This window comes from Dipodomys merriami, unplaced genomic scaffold, assembly GCF_024711535.1.
Source record: "Dipodomys merriami isolate MVZ:Mamm:240054 unplaced genomic scaffold, mDipMer1.0.p SCAF_3, whole genome shotgun sequence".
Lineage (NCBI taxonomy): Eukaryota > Metazoa > Chordata > Mammalia > Rodentia > Heteromyidae > Dipodomys > Dipodomys merriami.
Genome location: NW_027204492.1, coordinates 93,065,782 through 93,076,870, shown reverse-complemented (window position 1 = coordinate 93,076,870; position 11,089 = coordinate 93,065,782). Strand labels below are relative to the sequence as shown.

Below are 11,089 nucleotides of genomic sequence, written 5' to 3'. Positions count from 1 at the left end.
TGTGTGTGTGTGTGTGTGTGTGTGTGTGTGTGTTTACTTCTTACTGAAAAACTTAAAAGGGTGCCTGGTGCTAGTGGCTCACACCTATAATCCTAGCTACTCAGGAGGCTGAGATCTGAGGATCGCAGTTCAAAGCCAGCCTGGACAGGAAAGGCCATGAGACTCTTACCTCCAATTAACCACCAAAAAACAGAAGTGGCACTGTGGCTCAAGTGGTAGAGTGCTCACTTTGAGCTGAAGAGCTGAGGGATAGAGCCCAGGCCCAGAGTTCAAGACCCACGACTGACCAAAACAAAACTAAAACTAAAAAAACCAAAGAAATACCACAATGAAATTCCCTTGTACAACTAATGTACTCTAATTTTTTTAAGTTTTAACTAAAACTTAAAATGGACCTGTGGATCTATAGATAGAATGCTAGAATTGAGCACATATACAAAACAAGATATTTTCAACCTTACATGAAAGGAGAGAGAGAAAGGGAAGTCTGATGAACTCTTAAATCATCTAGAATACCTATTGTCAACCTGGTATCATCTATCACCTGCTTTTTCCTCCTCTACCTCCTCACTCCTAGAAATTTTGTGTGTGTGCTAGGATTAGGGCTTAAACCCAGGACTTTCCTTGTAACATTTGCTTGGCTTTTTCAAACTTAAGGCTGGCACTCTACTACTGGAGCCACAACTACTTTCTACTTCTTGCTGGTTCATTGGAGATAAGAGTCTCATGGACTTTCCTGCCTGGGCTGCCTTCCAACCTCAATCCTCAGATCTTAGCCTCCTGAGTAGCTAGGCTCACAGGCTTGAGCCACCAACACCCAGCTCCTACTAGAAATTAGGAAGCGCTTCCCAGACATTCTATTACTATATCCACAAACATTGTACTATATATCATTTGGAGAGAAGGAATCATTGCACACATAATCATAACATTAATATCCCCCCCCAATGAATATTCCAGGTCAATATCTTAACAGCATTCAGTGTCTACATTCAAATTAGCTGCTTGAGGAGCCACCTGCCCAGGTTCGTTTTTTTAAAGTCTAGTTTCTTCCTTGGGGCCCCTTCTCTGGTGAATTATGCAAAATATCAATCTGATTCCATTTCTGTCCGGCTCCCAAACAGCTGGAGGAGAAAAAGAAAACAAAAATGAGAGAATCAGCAGTCCATCACCATGGGAGTGTAATCTGATGCTACTGTAGACAAGAATTTTCCTGATAAAAGTCCATGGCCTTTTCCCATCCAACCATGGAATCTTCTGCTACTCTCACTCAGCTCAGGGCTAGCCCCCAGCAAAAGCTTACCAAGAAAGGTCAAGCCCTCTCTCTGGGAACTCTGGGACAAAACACCAAGCGGGGATCCTAAGCAGATGGCTCTGCAGCTTTCCCTGGAATGCTCAGCTCGATTCCACTATCTCCCGACTGCCCTTGAGGTCTTGTAAACCCAGCCACACCCCATAAAAATCTGCCTTTCCCAGCAGCAATCTATGGTGGTTTTTCTCAAGTGCTCCCACATCCCCACTCAGGCAATTGACGGACCTTCCCCCAAGGCCTTCTCAACCTATCAGAAAAGAGTGCTAGCTTTGGGCAAAAGAAAGTGAAGGGCTGAGGCTCCACCCTCTTTCTCAGGAATTTACATGGGTTCCACATACTTGCAAACTGAGGGCTAGTAGATTTCTGAATTTAAACAGAGTCACCTAGACAGACTGTATTGTTTTACCTTCCTTTTGGTTGTCATTTAATTTTAATTTTATTCATTATGTGGGGAAACAAGTAACATATTCACATGGTTCAAAATTCAAGACAAAAGCTGGGCGCTGGTGGCTCATGCCTGTAATCCTAGCTACTCAGGAGGCTGAGATCTGAGGATCCAGGTTCAAAGCCAGACTGGGCAGGAAAGTCCGTAAGACTCTTTTATTTATTTATTTTTTTGGTCAGTTGTGGGGCCTGAACTTGGCCTGGGCGCTGTCCCTCAACTCTTCAGCTCAAGGCTAGTTAGCACTCTATCACTTGAGCCACAGCGCCACTTCTGGCTTTTTCTGCTTATGTGGTGCTGAAGAATCGAACCCAGGGCCTCATGCATGCAAGGCAAGCACTCTACCACTGAGCCACCTTCCCAGTCCCGCCCCCCCCCCCATGACTCTTATCTCCAATAAACCACTCAGAAAACCAGACAGCATTCAGGCCCCATGACCAACAAAAAATTTCAAGATAACAAATGTTGTTCGTTCAGCTGCTCATATCTATGGGTTCTGTATCTGTGGATTGTGTGTGTGTGTCTGTGTGTGTCTGTGTGTCTGTGTGTGTGTCTGTGTGTGTGTGTGTGTGTGTGTGTGTGTGTGCTGTGTCCTTAGGGCCTGGGTTTTTTGTTGTTGTTGTTGTTTTGCTCAAGGACAGCACTCTACTACTTGAGCCATACCTCTACTTCCAGCTTTTTTAGTGATTAATTAGAAGTAAGTGTCTCATGAACTTCCCTGAGTCGCTGGCTTCAAACTGCAATTCTCTTAGCCTCCTGAGTTGCTAGGATTGCAGAAATAAGGCACTGGTGCTCAGCAGAAAAATATTTTTTTAAACAGTGGCAGTACTGAACATATACAAACTTTCTTTTTGCTCCTATTAAGGCTTGAACTCAGGGCCTCTCACTCCCACTTTTTTACTCACAGCTAGTGCTCTACCACTTGAGCAATGCCTCAAGTCTAGTTTTTTTTTTGCTGTTTAGAGATGAGTCAAGATATTTTCTGCCTAGGCTGAACTCAAACCTCAATCTTCAGATCAGAGTCTCCTGAGTAGCTAGGATTACAGGCATGAACCACAGTGCTGGCCAGACTTTTTCCTTATCGTTTTTTTTTTAAACAACAGTATAATAACTATTGGCAAAGTATTTACCTTGTTTAGGTATTACAAGTAAAGATAATTTAAGAGTCCTAAACTGGGTGCCGGTGGCTCACACCTGTAATCCTAGCTACTCAGGAGGCTCAGATCTGAGGATCACAGTTCAAAGCCAGCCTAGGCAAGACCCTGAGACTCTTTATCTCCAATGAACCACCAGAAAACTGGAAGTGGTGCTGTAGCTTAAAGTGGTGGAGCACTAACCTTGAGCAAAAGAGCTGGGATGATGCCAAGGCCCTGAGTTCAAGCTCCACTGCTGAGGGGAGAAAAATCCTAGAGGATATGCATAGATTATATGCAAATAGTACACCATTGTATACTGGGTATCTGTAGGCGTTCTGGAACCTTCCCCCATGAATCCAGAGGGAGGACTGAATAATGTCTCCTACCCTTGCCTTCAAGCCACCCAGGCCTCCAAGAGCAAGCAATTTTATCAGTTTCTATTTTATGCTCATACAAGTAGCTCAATATATTTCACAGCATGCAATACATAATAACCTATTCCTTGATTGTTTTCACTTAGTGATATCCTTTTGTAATTAATTTCTAGAGCCTTCTGTTCTTATTAGAGCCAAAGAATATCTCAAATTGTGACTGTACGGATCCTCTGGATCCACAGATTCTAAATATAAAGATTCAATCAACCACAGATCTAAAATATTCAGGAAGAAAATTGGGTCTCTAGTGACTTTCTTTTCTTGGCATTGTCCCTACAAACAATATAGTACCAAAAGTATTCACATAGCATCTAGTCTGTATGCCAAACCAGAAGTCATCTCAAGATGACTTACAAGTACACAGGAGGATGCATATAGGTTCTGTGCAAGTACTAAGCCATTTTGTATGAAACTTGAGCAGCCAGGAGTCTTGATACTCAAAGAGGATCCTGAAACCAATCTTCCTGCCCCCCACCCTCAGTCCCCAGCCCCAGATACCAAGGATGCTACAACGATTATTTCACTAAAAGTTTTCTCTTGGTAGAATTTCAGGTGGTTTGCAATCTAGCTCCTAATTAATAATGCTGTACTGAATAAACTTAGAAGCTGGACCCAGACAACTTTTAAGGTGTTATCTCTTGTTTAAGTACAAATTAAATGAAGTAATCCTGTTTCCTAAGATAAAGGATAAAACTGTAGCTCACACCTATAATCCCAGCACTCCAGAAGCAGAGGCAAAGGATTTGAGAGTTCTAAGCAAGCTTGGGCTACATAGACACCCTGTCAAAAAGCAAGCAATATAATACAATACAATGATGAAATATTTTTGGTTTATTTTTGGCCAGTCCTAGGACCTGAACTCAGGGCCTGGACACTGTCCCTGAGCTTCTTTTGCTCAAGGATAGCACTCTACCACTTGAGCCACAATGCCACTTCAGCTTTTTCTGTTTACATGGTACTGAGGAATTGAACCCAGGACTTCATGCATGCTAGGCAAGCACTCTACTAGGAAGCCACATTCCCAGCCCACATGATGAAATATTTTGGAGGACCAGAAAAGAGAAAACTTACTTTTGGTCAGGCACCAGTGGCTAATGCCTGTAATCCTAGCTACTCAGGAGGTTGAGATCTGAGGATAGCAGTTCAAAGCCAGCCTGAGCAGGAAAGTCCATGAGATTCTTATCTCCAATAAACCACCAAAAAAAACAGAAGTGGCGCTGTGGCTCAAGTGGTAGAGTGCTAGCCTTGAGCTGAAGAGCTAAGAGACATCACCCAGGCCAAGAGTTCAAGGCCTATGGACCAGCCAAAAAAAAAAAAAGACTCCAATATTAAAATGACATTATATACACACTTGATTATTAATGTAAGTATCAAGCTTTCCAAAATAATTTAAACATACTGCAAAATCTGGCCTAGTTTTTAGTAACACAGATTATGAAACACTATAATGAAGGTACAAATCCACATCAAAATCTCTTATCTCAAAAGGTTAGATTTGCCAGATATTAGTGGCTCACACCTGAATTCCTAGCTGCTCAGGAGACTGAAATCTGAGGGTTGTGGTTTGAAGCCAGCCCAATCAGAAAAGGATATGAGACTCTTATCTCCGAGAAGCTACTCAGAAAAAGCCAGAAGTGAAGCTGTGGCTCAAGTGGTAGAGTGCTAGCATTGAGCAAAAGACGTTCAGGGACAGCAACCAAGCCCTGAGTTCAAGCCCCCAGGATTGGAAAAAAACAAACAAACTATATATATATATATATATATATATATATAATTTAAAGATGTTTTGTTGTATTCAGTGGCACTATTCCTGGTAAATTAGAATAATAATATTCCTGCCCAGTGTCATTAACCTCTATTTGCCATTTCCTGGCAGGTTTGCCAGGTCTGTTTTTTTGGTTGGTGGGAACAAGAATACAATACAGTGAATGTAATACAGGCAGCACAGACACTGTAGCCTTCCACAGTGTATATGATACTTTGAATTATTAGTCAGGACCTTAAATATATCGCTTAGTGTTAGGTTACATTGAATTCCATATACCAACACTCTGAGCCTTGTACCATACTAGGTTTGAAAAATATTTTATAACAACAGAATTTCATCTATATTCTTTTGGAAAACCATGCCTGTAACAACGATGGTCAATCATTGAAGCCAACCCAAAGAGGTAAAAGGTCAATTGAGGTCTGGATGAGAATCTCAAAGAGGAACTGGGAAAACAGCACCATCTATCATTAGTTTCTAGCACTTTCTCTTCAGGTTCAATGTTTCAGAGAACTCTGTTTAGAAATATTGGGAGAGACTTGGACTTTGGCTATTAATCAAACCTGGATTCAAAGGGCAAATGTGGCCAAAGTATAAGATACGAAAATATTTTGTGCCAGGAGCTGGCTCACACCTGTAATCCTAGCTACTTAGCTCTGAGGACCATTGTTTGAAGCCAGCTTGGGCAGAAAAGTCCATGAGACTCTTATCTCCAATAAACTACTCAGAAAAAGCTGAAGTGGTGCTGTGGCTCAAGTGGTAGAGTGCTAGCCTTGAGCTGAAGAGCTGAGGGACATCGTCCAGGCCCTGAGTTCAAGCTCCACAACTGACTCTCTCTCTCTCTCTCTCTCTCTCTCTCTCTCTCTCTCTCTCTCTATATATATATATATATATATATATATATATATATATATATATATATGCATATTTTGCAATGATTAAAAATGATCCATGCAGAAATGGATGGCACTGTAAAGGCAAAATACTGGAAGCATTTTCAATGTCTGTTGAATCAGGTCTGGGAAAAACAAGATCTTGATACATTATGTTATGAAATGACTTCAACTCTTTGGGCCAGAAACACACGAGGCATTCTTGGAGTTACCATCAGTTTCAGGTAGCTGGGCATCCTTACCTTGCTCACAGGTGACAAGGGAAGTGGGTCTCCAGCACAAATAAACCACAGATATGTTCACAAGCAGGCACAGCTACAGCCACACAAAACTCTTCAGTGGATTCTGAGGGACTCCAGCTCTTGGTTCTCACATGCAGGGTTGGTTTGAGGCAACAGGTCAAGTTTTCTGCAAAAAGGGTTCTGTTAGCTTTGTAGGTGACATCTGAGAATCAGACTGTCTAAATTCATGGCTAGAAGAAGAATCCAATAGAGATTTAGCCACGGGCGCTACTGAGCACAAACTAGGTCTGTCTCAATACAACTATATCCCTTGAGTACTTCCTGATGCAGCAATAAGAGTTTTTTTTTATTTGTTTTGTCTGTCTGTCCTCTTTTCTGTCCTGGGACTACAACCCTGCATTTTGGGTATGCTTGCCAAGCTTTCTGCCAGTGAACCAACCCCCCCCCCCAATAAGAACTGATTGTGTTTTTCTACTTCTATTTTTCTTTATCCCTCTTCCTCTTTTGTGGCCCTTCCCTTTCTCTTCTCCCTTTTCTTTCTTTCTTGATTTTTTTTCTATCTGTCTCTGCATGGAACTCATGATCTTCTTGCTGCAATCCTCCTACCTCACTCAGCCTTCCCAGTGCTAAAATTACTGGTGTGCACCATAACCCAGCTAGCAGCCTGTTTCTAATAAGTAATTCTTTTCAGTTTATGGTCGCTAGCAAAACTTGGGGTATGGAAAGGAGCTAAAAATAGTGTAGATTAAATATATGGAAGGTGACTTCTGACTAAAACTATTCTTAGAGTATTATTAACTTCCCAAGAGGGTACCGTAAACTAAATAGCACCCATGTTTACACCTAACACACAACCTGTATTTAAAGTACATTACCCTTGCTGGGTGCCATTGTAATCCTAGCTATTCAGGAGGCTGAGATCTCAGGATCAAGGTTTGAAATAAACCAGGGCAGGAAAGTCTGTGAGATATTTTTTGTCAGTCATGGGGCTTGAACTCAGGGCCTGGGCGCTGTCTCTGAGCTTTTTTGTTCAAGGCTAGCACTCGACCACTTTGAGCCACAGCTCTATTTCCAATTTTTCTGTTGGTTAACTGGAGATAAGCGTCTCACAAGTTTCTTGCCAGGGATGGCAATGAACTATGATCCCCAGATCTCAACCTTCTGAGTAGCTAGATTACAGGCATGAGCAACCAGTAACCAGCTCCTGAGAATTTTTTTGCCAGTTCTGGGATTGAACTCAGGGCCTGGACACTGTCTCTGAGCTTCTTTTGCTCAGAGCTAGCACTGTACCACCTGAGCCACAGCACCACTTCCAGCTCTTTCTGTTTATGTGGTACTGAGGAATTGAACCCAGAGTTTCATGCATGTTAGGCAAGTACTCTACCAAGAAGCCACATTCCCAGCCCAACTCCTGAGATTCTTGTCTCTAATTAACTACCCAAAAGCCAGAAGTGGAGCTGTGACTCAGATGGTAGAGTGCTAGCCTTTAGTGCCCAGGTCCTGAGTCAAGCCCCAGAACCAGAAAGAAAGAAAGAGAGAAAGAGAGAGAAAGGAGGAGGGGGAAGGGAGGGAGGAAAGAAAGAGAGGAAGAAAGAAAGAAAGAAACAAAGAAAAGAGAAAGGGCAAAGAAAGAAGGAAGAGAGGGTTATGGAGGAAAGAAAGAGGAAGAAATAAAGAAAAAGGAAAGAAGGAAGGAAGGAAGGAAAGGAGGGAGGGAGAGAGAAAGAAACGAAAAAGAGAGAAAATGACCCCTTTCCGGCTTCATGGTGCTCTGGTTGTGACGTTGCACGAAGGGTGGGGGTGGGAGCAGAAAGCCCCGGATGACAAAGCGTCGTGAGATGTTCCACAGAGCATTATGAGGTGCTTCCGCAGTGCATTCTGGGAGGGAGCTTGTGGCTAAGGCCATGTGAGGGCCGGGGCCTTTGCCCTTGCTGGACCGGATGGAGAAGCAAGATTTTAAGCTGTTCCCTGACTCCTGGGCCCTACGGGGCCAACATGGAGACGGGCCGTTTTCATTTCTAAAATCCAAACTTACTAATGACGACTTGCGAAGACTTCGAGGGATCTCCCCCTGTAAGTCTCATTACCCTGAGATTTCAGAAGAATGTGAAGAAGATAAAGAATTGGCTCCATTAAGATGGAAGAAAAGTTCCACCAGGTACTATTATCAGGGATTGGAGAGAGGTAAGGAGCCAGGCGAGAAGTATGGGGATTATGCCAAGGAATGGAGAGAGAGAATGCGAAGGAAATACGAGGAAAGCCAGCCGATCTGTACCACCGGGATCTACCGTCGAGCTATGAGTGCCACCCTGGGTGTCACCAAATTAAACACAGAGAAGCAAAAGCAATTCATCCAGGGGGGTGACCTGGAACACACCCATTTGGGGAAAGGGAAGGATGTTGCTTTGCTTCAAAGAATTCGATCAGAAACCACTAACAAAGAAAGGAGGCTGATGGAAAAGGCTCAGAGTACATCTGATAACAACGAGGAGCCTGAATTGCAAACACCCTTGGGTCGTACTATCTACCAAGCACTATTCCAGAAGAACAAGCCTGATGCCGAGCCGAATAAATTGTTCCTTCCAGGCCGCATGGCCTACCTGGTAAACCTGAATGATGATGCTGAATCGGATATCCCTCTCACCGTGATCCGAGACAAGGCCGATTGTCCCAGCGTGGAGCCTCAAACTTTTGTGAACACAAGTGACACCATCATCAGCAAGCTCACCCAGGTGTTTTCACACTTAGGGCAGGATACCTACAGTAAGAAATACAGGAAGAAGGATCAAGGCGAGAAGAGACCTTTTGAAGCCAGCAGCACTTTTTACAATATTGAGGACCGTATGACTCCTATTCCCAAGACATCATGGGACAAGATGATGGCGAGATCCAGGGAACACCTTGCAGAGAGAAACAAGGAACTGAACCGAGAGTGGCTTCGAGATCAAGCCTTCAAGACAGCGAAGAGAAGAAGGTTTCGGTCCCTTGAGAAATCCAGAATAGCTCTCCAAAAAGAACTGGAGTCGACCACGAAACTGATGAAGTCCATGAACATCCAGTCCTCTCACCTGGAAGGCACTGAATCCCTAAAGAAGCTTGACCTCAAGAAACACCTGGGAGACCATTATACTACAGCCAACTCATATATGGAATGCTACCCTACCACAGTCAGTGACACCCTGGAGAATAGCTACAAGGAAAAGATGGAGTTTCTGGAGAATAAGAGGAGTTACAGCAAAGATCTCTTACATCGCAGGGATTTTGAAACTCAAGCTGAATACAAGGAGTATCTGAGAAACAAAATTTGCTCCCGGAATGTTATTGCAATGCTTGAAGGGTGGAAAACCTGGCGGTTCAGGGAGGATTATGACAAAGCTAAGCGTCATCGCCAGCGAAAGAAGAAAGAAGGTAGTAACCCTGAAGTCAAAAGACTAAAATACCCATCACCAGTTGCAGCTGATGAATATTCCCACGGCTTGCTTTCTGAAATTCCCAACAAAGATACAAGATACCCTGTGTGAAGATATACAAAATGTCATTGTGTGATCATTTGATCCCATTAAAATTGATTAACCTGCAAATAATAAATCTTTCACCATCACCCAAACGATGTCATAGTATGTAACTTGAAAAAAAAATCTGATTTATCACTACTTCATGTCATGGGAAGGTAGCTGAGATATTCTCAAGTAAAATAATTTAACTTTGTTAAAAGTAAGTATGGTTTATGGGGCTGGGAAGTTGGCTCAGTGGTGGAGTGCTTGCCTCGTATGCATGAGGCCCTGGGTTCGATTCCTCAGCACCACATAAGCAGAAAAAAGCCAGAAGTGGCGCTGTAGCTCGTGGTAGGGCGCTAGCCTTGAGCTGAAGAGCTGAGGGACAGCGTCCAGGCCCAGAGATCAAGTCCCATGACCAACCAAAAAAAAAGTATACATGGTTTAATTGTATGAAATAGGATTTGATTTTATTAAAGGTAGAATCATATGATTGAACAGATATAAAAACCTAGGTACAAAACTCACTGTTACTTCTGGGGTGTATGATGAAAGAGAAGGGATAAAAACATTTTTTCTTTATTCATTTGTGTATTTTGAAATGTTTTCTAAGTGTCTATTACTTTGGTAACATAAGTTAAAACTTTTCTAGCATGTACCAAGCCCTGAGTTCCACATAAAGTACCACAAAAAAACCTTATGTCATAAAAGAATGTGATGAAATGTTTATAGATACAATTGTTGGGTAAAATAGAATGATGTTAAGTAGTATTAGCTAGGAGAACAACTATCCATCTATATGCAGATTCTGTTTTCAAAAAACAGCCATAATAACACATCTCAACTTTTATCTTTTTTTTTTTTTTTTTCGGTGCCCATCCTAGGGCTTGGACTCAGGGCCTGGGTGCTGTCCCTGAGCTTCTTTTGCTCAAGGCTAGCGCTCTACCACTTGAGTCACAGCTCTACTTCTGATTTTTTTGTTAGTTTAGTGGAGATGAGTCTCACAGACTTTCCTGCCCAGGCTGACTTTGAACAGCAATCCTCAGATCTCAGCCTCTTGAATAGCTAGGATTACAGGCATGAGTCACTAGTGCCCAGCACTGGGCTCTTACAGTGTGACTTTAGCAGATGATCAATACTGAAATATCCATATGGAGACACCACATAGAAATAGAGGCGCAAGCTGGGCATTGGTGGCTCATGTCTGTAATTCTAACTATTCAGGAGGCTGAGATCTGAGCATACTGGTTCAAAGCTAGTCCGGGCATGAAAGTCTGTGAGACTTATTTCCACTAAACTACCAAAAAAGCCAGAAGTGGAGCTGTGACTCAAGTAGTAGAATGATATTCTTGAGCAAAAATGTTCAAG

General features: G+C 42.7%; 1 protein-coding gene across 1 annotated transcript; it reads left to right on the top strand.

Annotated features, from left to right (window-relative positions):
- Nucleotides 1–8,167: 8,167 nt before the first annotated feature.
- On the top strand, nt 8,168–9,748 carry LOC138839908 (protein Red-like). The gene has a single exon (XM_070039387.1). It carries the CDS (start codon nt 8,168–8,170, stop codon nt 9,746–9,748), a length of 1,581 nt encoding a protein of 526 aa, XP_069895488.1.
- Nucleotides 9,749–11,089: the final 1,341 nt, after the last annotated feature.

Excerpts from the sequence above, each read along its gene's own strand:
- LOC138839908 (XM_070039387.1), top strand. The coding sequence starts at position 8,168 with ATGGAGAAGCAAGATTTTAAGCTGTTCCCTGACTCCTGGGCCCTACGG.